Source organism: Phocoena phocoena, chromosome 20, assembly GCF_963924675.1.
Source record: "Phocoena phocoena chromosome 20, mPhoPho1.1, whole genome shotgun sequence".
Lineage (NCBI taxonomy): Eukaryota > Metazoa > Chordata > Mammalia > Artiodactyla > Phocoenidae > Phocoena > Phocoena phocoena.
In genome coordinates this window covers 40,508,041-40,528,765 of record NC_089238.1, presented here as the reverse complement: position 1 = coordinate 40,528,765, position 20,725 = coordinate 40,508,041, and the positions used below count along the sequence as shown (strand labels likewise).

Here is a 20,725-nt window from a genome sequence, read left to right as displayed (position 1 = left end):
CTTGTTCGCTAAATTGCTCTCACATCCATTGTGTCAGAGATTGACAGTTGCCCTCCACTATATCCTTTATTCACCTCTTAGAACCCCCAATAACATCCCTAGACTGCCAACATCTGGATTTCTATATGAGGGAGAAATGAACTTCTATCTGCCACAAAACCTTTCCTCATTTGCTCCTAGCACACCCTAAGCCTCTATAGCATATGCCTATCTACATTAGTGTTTCTCAAACTCAACATCCTCATAAACTCTGAAATATGAATCCAGTTTGAGAAACTTCAATTTAAGAAACTCAGAGTATAAAAAGGTATTTTAAAAAGCAGATTATATTGGGTGACAGTTTGCAAATTTCTCACAAAACTAAACACTTGGTATTTACCCAAAGGAATTGAAAGCTTATGTCCATACAAACACCTGCAAATAGATGTCTATAGCAGCTTTTTTCATAATTGCCCAAACCTGGGAACAATCAAGATGTTTTTCAGTAGGTGAATGGATAAACAATTATTCCGGATAATAATAATGGAATATTATTAAGCACTAAAAAGAAAGTAGCTACCAAGCCATGAAAAAATACAAAGGAAACTTCAATGCATATTACTAAGTAGATAAAGCCAATCTGAAAAGGCTACATACTGTACGATTCCAACTATATGACATTCTGGAAAAGGCAAAACTGTGGGGACAGGGGAAGATGGCAGAGTAAGAAGCATCTGGCATCTGTCTCCCACCTAGGCAACAACTGCACTGGCAGAATTCTGTCATAACTATTTTGGAATTCTGGGGTCTACTGAAGACTTGCAACTTCTGGGGGAAGACGTGGAAGGTAAATTAGGGTTAATTTTGCTTAATTCAGTTCTTAGCAAAGTAGCAGCTACCCATCACTCATTCCTCATACAAAAGAATGAAGCTGGACCCTTACCTAACACATACACAAAAATTAACTCAGAATGGACCAAAGACCTAAATGTAACACCTTAAACTATAAAACTCTTAGAAGAAAACATAGGGAAAATGCTTCATGACACTGGATTTGGCAATGTGACACCAAAAGCAAAGCAACAAAAGAAAAAATAGACAAATTGAACATCATGAAAAATTAAGGGGCTTCCCTGGTGGCACAGTGGTTAAGAATCCGCCTGCCAATGCAGGGGACACAGGTTCGAGCCCTGGTCCAGAAAGATCCCACATGCCGCGGAGCAACTAAGCCTGTGTGCCACAACTGTTGAGCCTGCACTCTAGAGCCCACGAGCCACAACTACTGAGCCCACACACCACAACTACTGAAGCCCGCGTGCCTAGAGCCCATGCTCCGCAACGAGAAGCCACCGCAATGAGAAGCCCACGCACTGCTACGAAGAGTAGCCCCTGCTCGCAGCAACTAGAGAAAGCCCACACGCAGCAACAAAGACCCAACGAAGCCAAAAATAAATAAAATAAATAAATTTATTTTAAAAAATTAAAAATTTTGTGCCTCTAAAAACAATATCCACAGAGTAACAAGGCAACCCACAGAATGGGAGAAAATATTTGCAAATCATATATCTGATAAGGGATTAATAGCTAGAATATATAGAGAACTGCTAACACTCAGCAACAAGAAAACAAACAACCTGATTCAATAGCAAAGGACCTGAATAGACATTTCTCCAAACGAAGATATACAAATGGCCAATAAATACACACAAAAAAATACTCAACATCACTGATCATTAGGGAAATACAAATTTAAAAATACAAGGTACCACCTCACACCCATTAGGATGGCTACTGTCAAAAAACCAGAAAATAACAAACGTTGGGAAGGATGTAGAGAAATCAGAACTCTTGTGCATTGTTCGTGGGAATATAAAATGGTACAGCTGCTATGGACAACAGTATGGCAGTTCCTAAAAAAAATTAAAAATAAAATTACTATATGATCCAGTAATTTCAGTTTTGGGTGCAAACCCCAAAGAAGTGAAAGCAGGGTCTTGAGAGATATTTGTATACCCATGTTCATAGCAGCATTATTCACAATAGCTAAAACATGGGAGCAACCCAAGTGTCCATCAACAAGTGAATGGATAAACAAAATGTGCCACAACTAACTGCACTCTAGAGCCCGTGCTCTGCAACAAGAGAAGCCACCACAACAAGAAGCCCAGGCACCGCAATGAAGAGTAGCCCCCACTTGCCGCAACTAGAGAAAGCCTGTGAGCAGAAACAAAGACCCAACGCAGCCAAAAATAAATTAATAAAAATAAATAAATCTATTAAAAAATATATGGAGATGGTAAAAAGATCAGTGGTTGCCAGGTGTCAGAAGGGGAGAAAGGGATAGCTAGGTGAGCACAGAGTATAGGGCAGTGAAACTATTCTGTGTGCCACTAAAATGGCAGATACATGTTATTATACATTTGCCAAATCCATAGAATGTACAACAGTAAGAATGAACCCTAAAGTAAACTAAGGACTTTGGGTGATGATGTGTCACTGTAGATTCATCACTTCTAACAAAAGTACCACTCTGATGCCTGATGTTGGTAGTGGGGGAGGCCTTGCATGTGTGGAGGCAGGAGGCATATGGGAACTCTGTACTTCTGTTCAGTTTTGCTGTAAATCTAAAGCTGATCTAAAAAACATTCTATTTTTAAATAGCAGACTAATACTGCAAGAGTATTTTTGCTTTTACATCTTTTAAATATTTTTCATAACTGCATCAAACAAAAGCACAAAATTAAAGGGTCTCACATTGCCTATGGACCTCTAAGATATATCCCTGGACTAGGAGTCCACAACCCTGAGTTCGAGGAATACTGATCTGTATCATTCATTTGACGTTTTCATATGCACTGCCTGAAATTGTGTTACTTAGCTCTTTCATGTTTGTCTCATTATCCTAATTATGTTGCAAGTGATTCAGGGAATGGCTACATTTTCTATTTCCAGAATATATGTTCTAGAAGATAAATTATGTGAGTCTACAAAAAAAGGAAAAGAATTTTGGTTGAGAAATCAAAAAATTTCACTAAAAAGAATGGACTTTGAGTAGGGTCATAAAGAAAGATCAGGATTTTGATTCAAGCATTCCAAGCAGAGGGGACAGCATTAGTTCAGGGGCAGAAGAGAGAAAAAGGAAGAACTATATGAGAAGGAGGGAGTGGTTTGGTTTGATTGAAGCATTGGATACTGTAGTTGAGAAACAGGAGATAAGGTTTCAGGGTAGGTTGAAGAGATAACCTGCAGCCACTGTTTAAAGAAGCCCTGTGGGTCAGATTAAGGACTCTTAATTCAGTAGGTGAGTGGGAGTCATGCAAGTTTTTGAGCAGGCAAGTATAATAATCACAGCTGAGTTTTAAGAGAATGAAAGAAGAAACTGGGAGGCAGCATGGTGTAATGTTTAAGAGGACTTTGATGACAGATGGACTAGAGTTTGCATCCCAGCTCTACCACTTACTGTATAATTAGAGCAAGTTATTTCACCTCTTTGGGCCACAGTTTCCTCACATGTAAAACAAGGATAATTATAACCACCTTCAAGATTGTTGTGAGGATTAAATGAGACAATACACAGGGCCTAGCCCAGAGTCTATACTCAGTAAATGATAGCTATTAGGCATGCCTGTTAAGAGACTATTAGAAAAGGGAAAAGGCTTGTTAATTGTGAATCATAGTGTAAGGTATGAACATTCAGCTGGACTTTAGGGGAGGGGCAGCATCAACCCCCGCTCTAGTTCTGAGCCTCAGCAATGGGAAAGTGGTGGTAACACTAATGAAACCCTAAGAGCTGTTTAGGGCTGGAGGAAAGGGGTTCATTTGGTTTTCTAACATGTTTAGCTTGAGGGGCTGGAAAATTATTCAGTGGTGATTCCAAGTGTATATTAATAATTGGTCAACAGAAATGGGGGACTGGTGCAGAGAAACTGGTACAAGTTGTCAAAGCTAGACCAACATATTTAAGAGTCATCTACAGGGAGGAAATAAAGCAAGCTGTGGAAATAGATGAGATCAATAGGGCAAAGAGTAGAGAAAGAAGAGAGTCTGAAGGCATAGTCTAGGTATGCTTATTTTAGGGGTATGGGAAAAGACAGAGGGAACTTTGAAAGAGTCAAAGATTATGTGGTTAGGAGACTAGGATGAGGATCCATTACAGTGAGTTTCCCTGCCATCCTAAATGATTGGTAGAAAGCACTGTTTTGAACAATTGAGCTAGTGGGAAATATTTTTCAGAAAGTTTTCTCCTAGCCTGTGGCACAACCATTAACGTGGTATAACCACTTTAGTCATGTTGGATTACCAACAGTGCTTACAGGCAACACTCCCCAGGGATCTAGCACAAACATAATTTTCAGGGGAAAGCAAAGCTCTTTAACGTTTCAACATGGCAAAATAAATTTTACATTAAAAAAAATTCCAGCAACAGCTGGAGCTTCCAAGAACCTTTAGAAATAGGCCCTGTGTCTAGTAAAGCAGTTTGTTCTCAGTAAAGACCGTGCACTTTAATATGTTATAATTCATAGAGTGACTCTGTGTGTGCTAATGATGTAATATGATATAAATGAAGTTTAACTCAGCTCATACAAATAAAGGCAGTCAAATTATGTTTCAGTGTATCTTTGTCTTTCTGGAAATGGATATATAAATGCTTGTACCTAGAAAAAAACCAAGAAAGCTATATACCAAATTAACTGGGATTCTCTTTAGGGGACAGGCTTCTGAGTGATTAAAATATTGTTCTTCATGCTTTTCAGTATTTTCCAAAATTATTACAATAGAATTTCATCAATTTTGAAATATAAAAAATGCTATTTAAGATGAAGTAGAGCAATCCATGGTCCATGACTTACATGTGCTGAGACTTCCAAGAAAGGAAAATAAAAATCATACCTCACTATGGCTTATTTTACCATGAAATACTGTGAAAATAACTTGTCAATTAATGTCTACATAGATAGATAAGAAGTCAGGAAATAAAATATTGTATGTTACAAACTGAAAACCCTTAATGTCTAAACTGCATAGTCAATCTATTAGTTATTGTTGAGATTTTAAGGATTAATTTTTAGAGTTTGTATATAATTCAATAGACCCTTCAAAGGGACAGAGGCCTTGATACAAAAGAAAGTTTTCTCAATTAAAAGGTCATCTGATGAGTACCAAATTAATCTATAAGGGCACATTGAATGCAATTCCTCCAGTGGAAAGCTTTCTCCTAGCCTGTGGCATGACCATTAATGTGGCATAACCACTTTATTCACGTTGGATTACCAATAGTGTGTATGGGCAACAATCCCCAAGAATATAGCGCAAACACAAGAGATTCTGTAGCTGCAAAGGTTCAAGGTGGAGAAGTCCAGAAGGCTAATGGTGTCAGCTGCATTGATGCAGATGAGTCCTGAGTCTCTGGTTAATGAATCCTGTGGAGATGGGTAATGCAATTTTCAGGATGGCCTAATGATATAAAGTGATGTAAGTGAAATTGAACTGAGTACAGCTTGTGCACTTTGATGGGTTTTGGCTTAGGCCTACTCAGTAAATAGGGCCCTTCTGGCAGTGAAAGAAAAGAGGAAAAATACAAGCCAGTAAATTTTGTGCTTTCTTCAAATGTGGTTATTTCTCAACTATTTTGTCTTCATCCTACTCAAGATTGGCCATGAAAACAGAAACAACTAATGTTTTAATCGTTTTGTGATCAGAAAGGGAAAACTTACCAGTTTCAATCCTGTCATCAACATCAGTGCTGACTTTTGATGCAGTGCTCTCATTTGCTACACAGTTTTTCACTGTCTTCTCCCTAGAGCTACCACATTGAATAATTTATTTAAAACTCAAAAGAAGCTTCTGAGAGCACCAGTAAAGGCTATTTAGAAAACATTATTTCAGGGTGATCAGATTTCTTTTTTCAAATGCTCTAGAACATATTATTTTCACAAATATTTCAGTTAAAGCTATTTTTTTTAAAGTCATATTTTTATTGGGAATAATGAGAGAGAAAGACACTCTAGTTCAGCTTTTAAAGCATGAAAGCCAGAAAGTTCAGAACTTACTCTGTTTTCTTGACACAAACTTAGGTCTGGGTGATTGAGGGAATAGTATTTCATACTATAAATAATAATATTTTCTTTTGTATCAAAAAACTCATAGTTAGGACACAGAAAAGAAGGTTCTTCTACCAAGAATTATAAGGGAGACAACTATAGCCATTAGTTTGAAAAAGAGACAAGAAAGGCAAGTGTTTGCACTTGGTTGATATAGTATAGTAAGATTGGGAAGTACAGATTGGGAAATACAGTAAGTACAGAGAGCCTAGACTATAAGCCAGGCACTTTACACCCACCATTTCATTTAATCATAAAAGATCTCCTATTAATCTATTATCACCATTTTATAGGTTGGGGGACCTGGGACTCAGAAAGGCTTTAAAAAAAAACCTTCACCCAAGGTTGAAGAGCTTATAAAGTATTAATGTTAATACCAGGCACTTGAGCAACATTTTACCTCTGCTTTTGCAGTCACTATAAGGTAACTAAACAGAAATATAGTGGTGAAAATTATTTGCCTCACTAGTAAGTTTATTCAGTTATACATTAACTCATCTTTGGATTTCTATAGTAAACAAGGTACCCCAATGCATATAAAATAGGAATTAATTTACAAAGTACATATACAAATAATTTTTAAGACATATTCCATTTCTTTCTACAGCAGGGTGAATTTTAGTCTATGTAAATTAACCTTAATAAACTTGACTTTAAAAAAAAGGGAGCTTAAAAAAATAGGGAACTAAGGCTGCTCTCTGAGGATTACATTATAAAATATATAATGGATCAGAGCAGAGACAGGCAAAGTCAGTGGAAACGAGCAAGATCCCAGGCCAACAGGCACTGACTTCATTCATTCATCATTCAACAAATTATTCCTTAGCACCTTATATGGGCCAGACATTGTTCTAGGCACTAGGGATACTGCAATAAACAAGACAAGCAAGGTCTTTGTTCTCATGGAGCTTATGGTCTAGTGGAGGGGAAAGACAATAAAGAAGTAAACAAATAAAAACCATTCTGGGGAAGAATATTTAATGTTGTGTGGATATTTTCATATTTTATCAAATTAAAAAAGGTATGTATAGGAAGAAAATTACTATAAAATAAATGTAATATATTTATTATTTTATATTTACATATTGATTATATAATATATAATGTTATATATTGTTATAATATATAAACATGCACACACAAAACACACACACACACACACACACACACACACACACATACATATACCTAAGACTAAGAGGATATTTACCATAATATAATTAGTATTTATTTCTGGGTAGTGGGATTATGAGTGGCTTATTCCTTGTTTTTTTTCTCTACTTTCCATATTCTCAACAATAAACCCACATTACTTTTACCATCAGAAAAAAGTACTAATAGATATATCTACATGTGTATATAGGTACACAGATGTCTGGAAGGATGCATACCAAACATTACTAGTAGTTAACTCGGTAGCAAAATATGGGGTGATTTTGACTTTTTTTCCCTGTACTTCTGTATTATTTAAATTGTTTATAATAAACTTCTATTTTTCAAAAATAATAAAGCAACTTTTTTCAAAAGCATGAGTTTTGGGGTAGAAAATATGATACCTTACTTTGATAGAATTTTGGTAATAAGAAATAGAAAAAAATCTACCATTCAGATACTTTAGAGCTTAAAGGTCCATTTACTTTTGGTTTTGTACAGAAATGCTTCCCTTATCATTCTTTAACAAATTTATCTCTAACGACCCTGCCCATGGTAACGTAATCCTCCTAATTCAATGGGAAAAGACCATGTACTGATTTATAACTCTACCAAGAAAGGGTTGGTATACACTTATGGGGATGATAAGTAATACCATAATATCCCTATCTATAAACTTTGAACAACACCTTTAGAGAATGTACAACGATTATATCCAAAGAAGACCCAATAGTTCAAGAAAGCAGAAATGTTCCACTGAGGGCCAGATTCTCACCCCATATAAATCTCAAAATGTTGCATAGATACTTTCATTTCTGATCTGAGGATTCTTACAACTTGTAGAGATTTCTGCTGCAAAATGAAGAAAGTTAAGCAGGAATTCACTATTCTCTGTCCAGAACCAAACTAAAAAATTTTTTTGTAAAAACTCTTCTTACCTTTTTTCCACCTCTAAAAGAAAATTTTCATTGTTACCCAACTGACTAAAATGCAGCTTGGCAGCCTTTCTCTCACTTTCTCGTACGGCTCGGTCATCTAGAGGCAAAAACCGTGGTCTGAGCATGTTTCTTTTTGGAGTAAACAGTAATGGGTCAGAAAAGCATATTCACAGAGTAAAAACTAAAGATCAGTCTCATCTTTTGTTAGAGATGGGTCACAGAATAATGCTATTATGTTGTCACTGGAGCACTAGTAACTCAGGGAGACTACAGGGACACCATAGCAACAACTGCCACATAAGTGTAACTACCTCTGCAGCAAAGTACAGCTTGGGCAGCAAACAATCCAAATGGCCTAATCTTAAGGCTGAAAGTTACACCATTTCTGAAAGACTTTTCTTAGTTCCTCTATAATAACTTTCCCAGGGGCATGTAACATAGAAGTTTATATCAATAAGAAATGTATACTCAACAATAAAATTATAAAGAAATACAGACTAACTCATTTGAAGGAATATTTATTGTTCCTTGACAACTAAGCCCCAAAGAGTTGTTGTATTCATTTTCTATTGCTAATTCAGTTACAAAGTTGGGGCACCTGGAAAAATAAATCTCAACCTGGAAACTTTTTGTTGGGGAGGAAGTGGTGATGAAACCATCAACTGAAGAAAACTAAAGCTGGAAGTAACTGATAAAATCATAGATTGTCATTCAATAAACAATAAAAGGACTCGTCATACATCCTGCCAAAACAAAAGAGTTACATAAATATTGACTAATAAACAAATATATCCTGCCAGTGCATACTCTGGGCCAACATCCAAAAGGTTAGGAGGCAGCTGGTTTAAAGTAAGATTCTGGGGCAAAGAACAGGGGAGGAGGGTCTCACCCAGTTTCTCCAGAGTTTGTAGCGTGTACACAGCAAAGAGCCTATAATCTGTATCTTTCCTGACAACAGGATTGAGTCTCAAATCTAGTTCTTTGAGGAAGGGTAAAGGCTGTAGGCGGGACACCTCCACTAAGGAAGGAATGTTGTTATAATATAAATTCAAGTCTTGGAGTGAACATAAATACTGGATGCCCTGCAAGGAAAAGACTACATTGTGAAACTGCACATTGGGAAGCACTAGGAATCTCACAGATAAAGACGGAAATACAACTATTACTTTCCATCCTTAAACAGTTACCTGAGACACCCATGAGAAAGGCAGGGTTGAAATTCCCATTTAGTTGCCTGAGAATAAGAATGCTGCAGCCCATGGGCACTGGATGTGCTATACATTAAATAATTCATACATATCATACATTTCCTCCTTTATAAGCTCTGACATCCAAATATCTGCGGTCAGTTCTCTACTTCTGTTGCCCCCCATCACTCTCCCAATCCAATCCTTCTCAGTGGTAGCCAGGCCAAGTCACTTATGTACTTCTCTCACCCTTGCTATAACCACTCTCCTGACCCCAGGAGTACCTCAATTTAAAAGAGGGAGGGAGGGAGGCAAAAGAAAGATGGTTCTGGGGAGAACGGCAGGGAAAAAAATTAAGTGTGTATGTATATGTTCTTATATCTCAAGACCTCACTTTTAGGGTGAATGGACTATATGGCAAAACAAAACAATGTGATCTCCAAGTCTTCCCTCCTGGACCAGTCAAGAGCCCCTTTTGTCCTTGTTTTCCCCTTCAGAGTTACTGCCACCCTACAAGCTCCCCATCCTCCAATCAGTCAGTTCTCCTTGGTAGAAATGTTCTGCCTTCTTCTGTTCTATTTCTGTGGACTTAGCAACCCCACCCCCCTCCCCCCACATCTCTAGCAACAGTACAATCAGAACTGGGACACTGGAGAAGAAAAGCCACAATTTTTTTCCTTTGCTAAAACTTACTATTGAAAATAATTGTTAAATTTTCATGTATTTGGCTAGTTAGGTGCTTGTGCCCAACACTAAATTTCAGGACAATATTTCAAAACATGTACATATATGTATAATCACATACTGTTAGTAGTAAAAATGGTTACCATAAAAGGAACTCTGTCATTGAGAGTTATTTCAGAAAGGTAAAATTATTTTCCATCATGTATTTATAAAATAATGTTTTTATTCTCCTCTCATTTAAAATTAACCTTTTTATAATTGCAGGAAGTTTAGAAAACTCAAAGATATATTCAAAATATTTCTGAATAGAACACTGTTTACAGTTGGATGCATTTCTTTCTGGCTTTTTTCAGCTCCACTAACTTCTACATTGTGAAAGGGTCAATGGTTGGGAATATTTATCAGTGCTTTTGGCCTCACTCTCAGGGCAGTACACCATTAGGACTGTCTTTAAATGTGTCTGATGTCCCAGCTCAAGTAATCTTTTAATGTCTCATTGTAAAAGTCAAGGAAACAATTCTTATCCTCCTCTCATGTTTCCCAGTTGGCATAAATTCATGTATTCCCCAACACTACACTAGAACTAAACACAAAACATTTCTCCCCTGGGAAAATTAAGCAAAATGATTCAGAACTGCTAGAGATGAATACATGCAGATAAATCATAGATGCAAAAAAATTTGTAAAACTAACATTTATTAAGTACTTCCTATATGCCAAACACTACAGGAGTCTTATATATGTAATACTTGATTACACGTGCTAATTTGATTAATCTTCACAACAGTTTTCAGCCAATTTACAGAAATGGAACAAAAGAGAGTAAAAAAGCAAATGACAGCAATGTTCACTCAATTTTTTTTAGTCTGAAAAGAGCAATCAGATAAAAATACATATGAGGAGACCTAAATAACTCTGTACTAATACTTTCTGAAATTTGTGGGCCAAATACAAAGGGCTGTTATCAAAGAGTCTAAAGACCTAGTTCAACTTGGAATTTCTGCTTTTAGAATCCTAGTTGGAAATTTGATCTAGCTTGGATTTCTTCTTTTGGGGCCCTTAGTTTTAGACCTTGAGATTGGGTCTAATTTGTGTTGTTGAACAAGTTTCCCCTAAGAAATGCAAAACTGGAGGAATAATCCAGATCATTAACCAATCCTGGATAGAATCTGTCTTTCACCTTCAGTCTTGCACAAAAGGGCTTTATCAAGACAGCCCCATAGCTGGGCAAAAAGGGAACCGTGGAAGAAATACCATTTGGGGGTCTATGCAAAGAAAATAAAACTTCCATCTCTGTGTGTGTGGGCATTTATATTTGTAGAGCTCTTTCTGTGCGTTTGCTAATCCTCACACTTTCTGCTTAAGCATGCTCCCACCTACTTTCCTAAACTGCCCTCTGCACCACCACCTCCTGGCATGGAAATTTTTGTTTTTAAGACCATCATTTCCTCCCCCTCCTAGAAAAAACTCACAGTAGCAACTTAGGCCATGCACCAACATCATCAGAATCCCCTGGGAATGCCCTGGACCCACCACAGATTTATGAACTTAGAGTCTCTCTCAGAATAGGGACTAAGACTCTGTACTTTTATTATTATTATATATTTATTTTATTTTATTTTATTTTTTTGGCCATGCCGCATGGCTTGAAGAATCTTAGTTCCCTGATGAGGGATTGAACCCGAGCCCTCAGCAGTGAAAGCAGAGTCCTAATTACTGGACCACCAGGGAATTCCCAAGAATCTGTACTTTTAACAGTGCTCCTCATAATTTTTTTAACACACATTAAAAATTGTACTATTGCCCTAGGCAGTGATAGTTTAATATAGTTTTCTCTCAGTATAAAAGGAATTTCTTCCCAATATTTTATAATAAAAAAATGTCAAACATAAAAGAATTTCACAGTGAATAGTAAAATTTAGTTTGGAAACATTTAAAAGGAAGATGCTATATTCCCCAGGCTGATATTATCTACCTTTTATTTCTTCTCATCAAAAAAATAAACTGACTGGTCATAGAATATAGAACTTACCTTCAGGCTAGTGATCAAATTTCTTGATAAATCTAAGGATCGGAGACTTTTAAAATTTCTGAAGGCATCACCAATGGAATGGATTTTTCCAGCATAAGATCCCTGCAATGAAAGAGACTCCACCAGTTCTGAAAAGAGATCATCAGTAGATATATTATGATCTTGGCTTGGATAAAGAGCAGAGTCACTGAAAACAGGCCTTCCTTCCTCCCGTATCTCATCTGTAAAAGATCCTACATTCAAGGCTCATAAGATCAGATCATCCTTTTAAAAGCATCAATATGGGGCTTCCCGGTGGCACAGTGGTTGAGAGTCCACCTGACGATGCAGGGGACATGGGTTCGTACCCCGGTCCGGGAAGATCCCACATGCCATGGAGCGGCTGGGCCCGTGAGCCATGGCCGCTGAGCCTGTGCATCCGGAGCCTGTGCTCCTCAACGGGAGAGGCCACAACAGTGAGAGGCCCGCGCAAAAAAAGCATCAATATGGTCTTACGCAGTGACGCGAAGCCTTGGTTTTACAGAACCCTTGAGTTCTCTAATTACCCTGAAGGATGTAGTAAAAGTCTCCAAAAGTTCTCAAAACAAACAAATTCAGCAATCCCACTGTGAGGATTTAGTCCTATAGATAATACTCACAACATTTTGCCAGGATATATAATGTAGACCAGAAGGATGTCAATCACAGGAAAGTTTTAGGAGGAAGGAAGGGAGGGAGGGAGGGAGGAAAAGGAGAAAAAGAAAACTGTCAAAGAGCCCATCAGGAGAAGAGTAGAACTAGATGGCCTAGGCAGCAGTTCATTGATACAATGGACAATGTACTAGATCTGTGACCTTGTACAAGTCACTTAACTTCTCTGTGCATCGGTTTCCTTATCTGTAAAATGGAGATAATAGTACTTACCTCACAAGATGTTGTAGGGATTAAATGAATATATATATATGTGTGTGTGTGTATATAAAGATATATACATATATATGTGTGTGTATACAAAACTTAGAGTAGTGCCTGACACATGGTGCTATATACATGTTAATTATTGTTATGCAGTCATTAAAAAGAATGAGGTAGATTTGTAGATGCTCATATGGAAAGATCTCCAAGACATTAAGTGAGGGAAAAGTATGACTCTGTGTCTGGGTGTGTGATTGTGTTTTAAAGAATATATATGTGTGTGTGTATGTAGGTATGTGGGTATATGTGTATATATATATATATATTATATATATATATACACACACATACATATGTACATGCATACATATATGTCAACTAGACTTCTAACAGCACTGAAAAGAGGAGAATCTCAAAACTGCCAATAGGAGCTCACTGGCAAGTGTGGTGGGCCAAAATGACAACAGCAACCAAAACTGGAAGGAGTTTCTGCAGAATCCCATTTGCAGGTGACTGCCAGGGGATTGCATTGAAATAAGCTCTTAAGGTGCTGGAGCAGTCTGGAGCAGTCTAGGACCTATAAACTATAAAAAGTATGAAACTGAAGATCCCTTTCAAGGCAAGACTCATCCCTGAGAGAAATCAGTGGGAGTAGAATCCACATTGAAGGGGATAGAGACAATAGGTTCAAAAGAAAGAGAAGGTCCAGATACAAGTCAGGGAGGGAGGCAGAGATGGCAGTTCTCCGCAAGCTTAAAGCCCTATTTTTAGTACTTTGTGAACACAACAGAAGAGGGAGCTCCAAAACCTTGAAACTAGGAAAGCTATTCTGGCCCACTCTTCCCATCTAAAAGTATAGAAAACGTAATGCACTTTAACAAAGAGACACAGAAAAGGTTTACAGTCATATTTTATATGAGGTTATTAAAACAAAAAAGAAAAAAGAGCAGAATAGCATCCTTAAAAAATGAAAGCACTACAAAAAGATACATCCACAAAACAAATGAAAATTTTAACTTAGTATTTCAAAACAAATTTCAAAAGCTAAAAGATGTCATAACAAAATGTGACAGTTCTCAAAACATGGTCCCTAGACCCCTGGAGGTCCCTGAGACATGTACAGGGGTCCACAAAATCAAAACTATTTTTAGGGACTTCCCTGGGGGTCCAGTGGTTAAGACTTCACCTTCCAATGCAGGGGGTGTGGGTTCGATCCCTGGTCAGGGAGCTAAGATCCCACATGCCTCGGGGCCAAAAAAAACCAAAACATAAAACAGAAGCAATATTGTAACAAATTCAATAAAGACTTTAAAAATGGTCCACATGAAAAAAATCTTTAAAAAAAAAAACTATTTTTAAAAATTATTTTCATAATAATATTAGAACATTAATAGCTCTTTTTGCTGTGTTGACATTTGCATGTATGGTGTAAAAGCAAAAACTACTGAGGTCTTAGGATGAGTCAAGGCAGTGGCATCAAACTTCATTCTTAGTCATTGTATTCGTCACCATTGTATGTTTGCAGTTAAAAAAAAAAGCCACTTTCTCTTAAGAATGCCCTTGAAAAAGCAATAAAAATGGTTAATTTTAGTAAATCTTGACGCTTGAGTATGTCTTTTTTATATTGTGTGACCAAATAGGAAGTACGCATGAAGTACTTCTGCTTAATACTGAAGTATGGTGGGTGCCTTGAGGGAAAACACTTGTGTGGATTTTGAGATGCCAGCTTAACTAACACCCCCCCCTTTTTTTTTGAACACCATTTTTACCTGAAAAATCTGACACACTATGGTTATTCAGACTTGAATAGTTGGCAGACATTTTCTTGAAAATAAAGAAAGTGAGGCTGTCACTTCAGGAAAACAAGTGACAGCAACTGTTGTCAATTATAACATATGAGCTTCCAAGCTGAAATTAGAATTTTGATAAACTTGTATTTGCCACCATAAACTTGATAGATTCCAAAACCTAAAGATACCTCTGATGAGATTTGTGATGATACTAACAAACATGATTTTTTAATGTAACAAAATGAAATTTGCCAGTATTTGGAAGACAGACATAACTCAGTGAGTTAATATTTTTCAAATGACGGATGCCTGATGTTACTACAAAATCATACACGGGTAAAAGATCTGTTTAAGTGCAAAATTACCTGGGGAATTCCCTGGTGGTCCAGTGATTAAGAGTCCGCCTTCTAATTCAGGGGACGTGGGTTTGATACCTGGTCAGGGAACTAGGATCCCACGTGCCACGGGGCAACTAAGCCCTCGCCACTGAGCACGTGTGCCTCAACTAGAGAGCCTGTGTGCCGCAAACTAAGGGGCCAAACGCTCTGCAGTCTGTGCATTGCAACTAGAGAGAAGCCTGTGCGCCACAAGGAAAGATCCTGTGTGTTGCAACTAAGACCCGACGCAGCCAAAAATTTAAAAAAATAAAAATAAATGCAAGATTAACAATAGATTTTTTTTTTTTTTTTCCCGGTACGCGGGCCTCTCACTGTTGTGGCCTCTCCCGTTGCGCAGCACAGGCTCCGGACGCGCAGGCTCAGCGGCCATGGCTCACGGGCCCAACCGCTCCGCGGCATGTGGGATCCTCCCGGACCGGGGCACGAACCCGTGTCCCCTGCATCGCCAGGTGGACCCTCAACCACTGCACCACCAGGGAAGCCCCTGCAGTGATCATTTTGCAATGTATACAAACATCAAACCATTATACTGTATGCCTGAAACTAAGTTAATGTTATATGTCAATTATACCTCAATTAAAAGATTAAAAAAATTTTTTTAAAGAATCAGTGGTTGCCAGAGGTTACATACTGTATGATTACAACTATATGACATTCTGAAAAAGGCAACAGGAAAAAGGTCAGTGGTTTCCAGGGGTTCAGTAGTGAGGGATGGAAGAATAGGTGGAGCACTGGGGATTTTTAGGGCAGTGAAACTGTTCTGTTGATACTGTAATGGCGGACACATGACTATACATTTGTCAAAAACCCCAAAACTGTACAACACAAAGAGTGAACCCTAATGTAAACTATCGACTTTAGTTAATAATAACGTATTATTATTGGTTCAACAACCATAACAAATTTACCACGTGAATGCAAGTTATTAATAATAGGAAAACTGAGAGGGGATATGGGGGAGGTGTGATGGGGGGAAGAGTATATGGGAACTCTTTTATCCTTTCTTTCCTATATAAACTGTGCCTCAGGATAACCAAATAGTTGGCGTGAGGAAATATCTTTTTATATAAGTATTACAACTAACAAATATTAAAGAATTTTAAAATTATCATTTTGCAATCCCGAATGAATTAATGGATCCTAGGCAATCATATTCAATGACTGAGAATATCACAAAAAGAACACCAGATGTTATATACTTCCTGATGGAAGTATACACCATCACTTATGAAGTGGTCTTGCAAAAAAACCCAAAAAAACAGGGACTTCCCGGGTTGCGCAGTGGTTAAGAATCCGCCCGCCAGTGCAGGGGACATGGGTTCGATCCCTGGTCCTGGAAGATCCCACATGCCGAGGAGCAACTAAGCCCTTTCACCACAACTACTGAGCCTGTGCTCTAGAGCCCACGAGTCACAACTAACTGAGCCCGCGTGCTGCAACTACTGAAGCCCACGTGTCCAGAGCCCATGCTCTGCAACAAGAGAAGCCACTGCAGTGAGAAGCCCACACACCTCAATGAAGAGTAGGCTCCCCTCACCACAACTAGAGAAAGCCTGTGCACAGCAACGAAGACCCAACACAGCCAAAAATAAATTTTAAAAAAAAATCAAACCTGAATGTGATCAAGCCTTATCTAACTACCAATTCATAGGAAATACAAGGAACAGAGGTAAATGTTAAACATCTTAGGAATGTAGTGAGCAAAATCCAGATTGTAAGAAATTATTCAGGACATGACTAGTTTCTTCAAAAACAATAGAAAATACAAGAAAAATAATGGGAAGAACCTGTAGATCAAATAAGATTTAAGGTAAATATCAACCAACTGCAATAGACCTTACATAGATCCTGATTCCAAAAATTAAAAAAAAAAGAAAAAATGTATAGGACAGTGGGGAAATTAGAAAACTAATTGGATATTTGATAATATTAAGAAATTACTGTTAAGTATTTTTAGGTTTTATATGTGATTTTTTTTTTTTTTTTTTTTTTTTTTTGTGGTAATTGGGCCTCTCACTGTTGTGGCCTCTCCCGTTGCGGAGCACAGGCTCTGGACACGCAGGCTCAGCGGCCATGGCTCACGGGTCCAGCCGCTCAGCGGCATGTGGGAACTTCCCGGACCGGGGCACGAACCCGTGTCCCCTGCATCGGCAGGCGTACTCTTAACCACTGCGCCACCAGGGAAGCCCTATATGTGATTTTTAAAAAAGAGTTCCAGGGACTTCCCTGGTGGTGCAGTGGTTAAGAATCTGCCTGGCAATGCAGGGTCCACGGGAATCGAGCCCTGGTGGGGGAAGATCCCACGTGCCGCGGAGCTACTGAGCCTGTGCTCTGGAGCCCCTGCTCTGCAGCAAGAGAAGTCACCTCAATGAAGAGTAGCCCCCGCTTGCCATAACTAGAGAAAGCCCATGTGCAGCAACGAAGACCCAACGCAGCCAAAAATAAGTTAATTAATTAATTAATTTAAAAGATTTACTGTTAAGCCATGGTAATTACAAAAGTCTGATATTGGTGCAGGAGTAGATAAACTGAACAATGGAACAGAACAGAAAACCCAGAAACAGACCCACATTTATAAAGTGACTTGGAATATAGCAGAGATAACACTACAAAATAGGTTCTGGGAAAACTGGCTATTAGCATAGAAAAATACAATTATATTATATCACATATCATATATAAAAATAAATTCCAAATAGATTAGATTTTTTTAAAATTTGGAATCCATTGTTTCCAGATATCAAACGAAACAGATCATAGTTAATTAATTAATTAATTAATTTTTTTTTGGCTTTGTTGGGTCTTCATTGCTGCGCTCAGGCTTTCTCTAGTTGCGGGGAGTGGGGGCTACCCTTCATTGCGGTGCGTGGGCTTCTCATTGTGGTGGCTTCTCTTGTTGTGGAGCACGGGCTCTAGGTGTGTGGGCTTCAGTAGTTGTGGCACACAGGCTTAGCTGCTCCGCGGCATGTGGGATCTTCCCCTACCAGGGCTCGGGCCTGTGTCCCCTGCATGAGCAGGCAGATTCTTAACCACTGAGCCACCAGGGAAGCCCCTGGAAAATTAGACATAATGTGAAAAGCAAAGCTGCAGAATTTTTAGAAAAAAAATGCAGGACCCTATTACATCAGTGTAGGGGAAAACTTCATAAATAAGACACAAAAATCACACATCATAAGGAAAAATAAACTTGACTACCTTAAGATGAAAATTTTCTGCATGACAAAGGATAATTATTTATTAGAAATTTTTACTACAGAGTAATATAACAAAGAAAACAAACATACAGAAAAGGTCTATAACTGTACCACCAAGATTATCCCTTTGGATATTAAAAAGAAAGTAATGCTTATTACACAGCCAGAAAATTCTAACAGTACAGAAAAGTACAGAATAAAAGTAAAAGCCTCTCTCCCAAAAAAAAAAAGAAAAGCCTCTCTCCCCCAAGGTGACCACTGTGATTTTATATAGAAGAATTTTAGAATGCATATACCAGCACATTCATTTAACTGAAAAGTATCCATGTTTTGGGAATTCCCTGGCTGTCCAGGGGTTAGAACTCTGCTTTCTCACTGCCCAGGGCCTGGGTTCAATCCCTCGTTGGGGAATGAAGATGTGCAAGCCACGTGGCAGAAGGATAGAAAGAAAGAAAGAAAGAAAGAAGGAAGGAAGGGAGGATGGAAGGGAAGAAAGAAAAGTATCCATGTTTTATTGGTAAGTAAAAAAAGCAACTTGCCAAATAGTATATATGCTCTATTCCTTAAAAAAATAAAAAAGGATACCTATGTATGTATGTTTGTATAAGCAACAGAAAAGGAGAGGGAAGAATATTCTTTTACTTTAGATACTTTTGTATCGTTTGAATTGTCAGAATGAGCACAATTTTGTTATTCACATGTAATAAAAACAAGCTAACAAGCAAAAAAAAATCCTGCCACATATTATTCTAGCTGGAATATGGAAGGGGTATGTGCCCTCCCCAAATCAAATTGAATAAATTTTTAAAAAAGGAAAGGAAAAAAGAAAAGAAAGGTACACCAGTATGTCAAGCCAATGAAGCTTTTCTTAGATAACTTGTAAATTAGGGGAGCTCAAAGTATTAATAGTTTGGAAAAGAAAAACCTGAAATATCTACATCAATCTATCTATACGCACACCAAACCATTATCTTTGGGGTGGGGTGGGGGATTTCCAGAAGAAGGACCGATTAATACCCTCTTTGCTCACTCATGTAGTGTTTGACTGTTACCAGCATGTATTAATTTTGATAAATTTTAAATAACAAATAATTTAAATAAAATAAAACCAAGTTATTGCATATCCCACAAATAAAAAGTACTAGAGGAAGAAAGGTAACTTTGTTACGGTTAGAGCGCAGGCTCTGGAATCAGAGTCCTGGGTTAATAAACTCTGGCTGCATTACTTACAGCTGTGCGGCTTCGGGCAAGAGTCTAAACCCAATTTTCCTCAACTGTAAAATAGGAACAGTAACAGCATCTGCTTCACAGGCTTGTTATGGGGATTAAATAATGCAGGGAAAGCATTTAACACAGGGTCTGCCATTACGATGCAGTGAATTTAGGAAGGCTAAAAGTTGAATCAGGAACGCTGATAACTTTCCCAACATTTCTACTCCTTAAAAACTTAGAAAGCAAGCTGTGTGAGTCAGACCCCAGGTCAGAGGTGGGGTCAGCAGTCATTCCGCCCGTTTTACCTCTAGGACGAAGTCAAGGCACTGATCTAAACGCCTCGAGAGATCAGCTGCTATTCCTTTTACATCAGACCCCTTTCTGAGTCTCAAAAGGAGGCTACGCATCCAGATGGATCAAATGAATCGCTAAGTTCTCGAGGTGAAGACTGGACGAAGAGAGGGGCTGATGAAGGAACATCCTTTCCCATTTCACCCCAACCAGGAAAAGCCCTCCTGGGTCGTTAGTTTCCGAAACTGCCAAAATTAACGCCCTTTGTGGCTCCTCAATAGCACCCCGACCTCAAAAGCCCTTCTCACCGCGCTTCCCTTCTCCCGCCAATGCCCCTCTTGGGGCTCATTTTCCTTCCACTAGTTCAGACTGTCCAGTTCTGTGTTCCTGGCCTCAGGGTCCGCGTAACCTTGTTTCTCCTTCTCCATTTTAGACTCGGCTTCTCTCCCTCAATTTCTCACCCTCCGCCCCAGACTCCCCAGTTACTTCAGTTCCTTCACCTCTACTTCACTGTAACCCTTCCGCTTCAGTAACCCCTCCTCCGCCTCAGAGACCGCTCCTCCACCGCCGTTCCCCGCCATCTACCTCATATTCCTCTGCCTCCCCCTGTTTTCTCCCCTCAGCCTCTAACCCCAAGTTCCCGATCCAGGCCCTCCCGGCCTGGCCCTACCGGATTGCTCCAGGGTCAGCGCCCCCAGGCGGCGGATGCCCTCCTCGTCCAGCTCCCACTGCTCCGCCATTCCCGCCCACCTGCCCCACTCCGCCGCTCACCTGTCACCGCCCGCGAGGCCGCCCGGCGCGCGCCAAACCCCGCCCCACGCCTCCAGGCCCCGCCCTGCCCCGCGCGCCGCCGCGCTTCCGGGGGCCGTTATT

The 20,725-nt window shown here is 38.9% G+C and overlaps 1 protein-coding gene across 1 annotated transcript in view; it reads right to left on the bottom strand.

Moving 5' to 3' along the window:
• Positions 1–20,592, bottom strand: part of LRRC36 (leucine rich repeat containing 36) — a 46,360-nt gene extending 25,768 nt beyond the window's left edge. Inside the window, exons 1-5 of the mRNA XM_065899226.1 lie at positions 20,523–20,592; positions 12,074–12,201; positions 9,060–9,252; positions 8,171–8,267; positions 5,694–5,782 (exon numbers count right to left, since the gene is read on the bottom strand). Coding sequence (XP_065755298.1) covers positions 5,694–5,782; positions 8,171–8,267; positions 9,060–9,252; positions 12,074–12,201; positions 20,523–20,592 — 577 coding nt within the window. The remainder of the gene's footprint in view (positions 1–5,693; positions 5,783–8,170; positions 8,268–9,059; positions 9,253–12,073; positions 12,202–20,522) is intronic.
• Between the last annotated feature and the right edge of the window lie 133 nt (positions 20,593–20,725).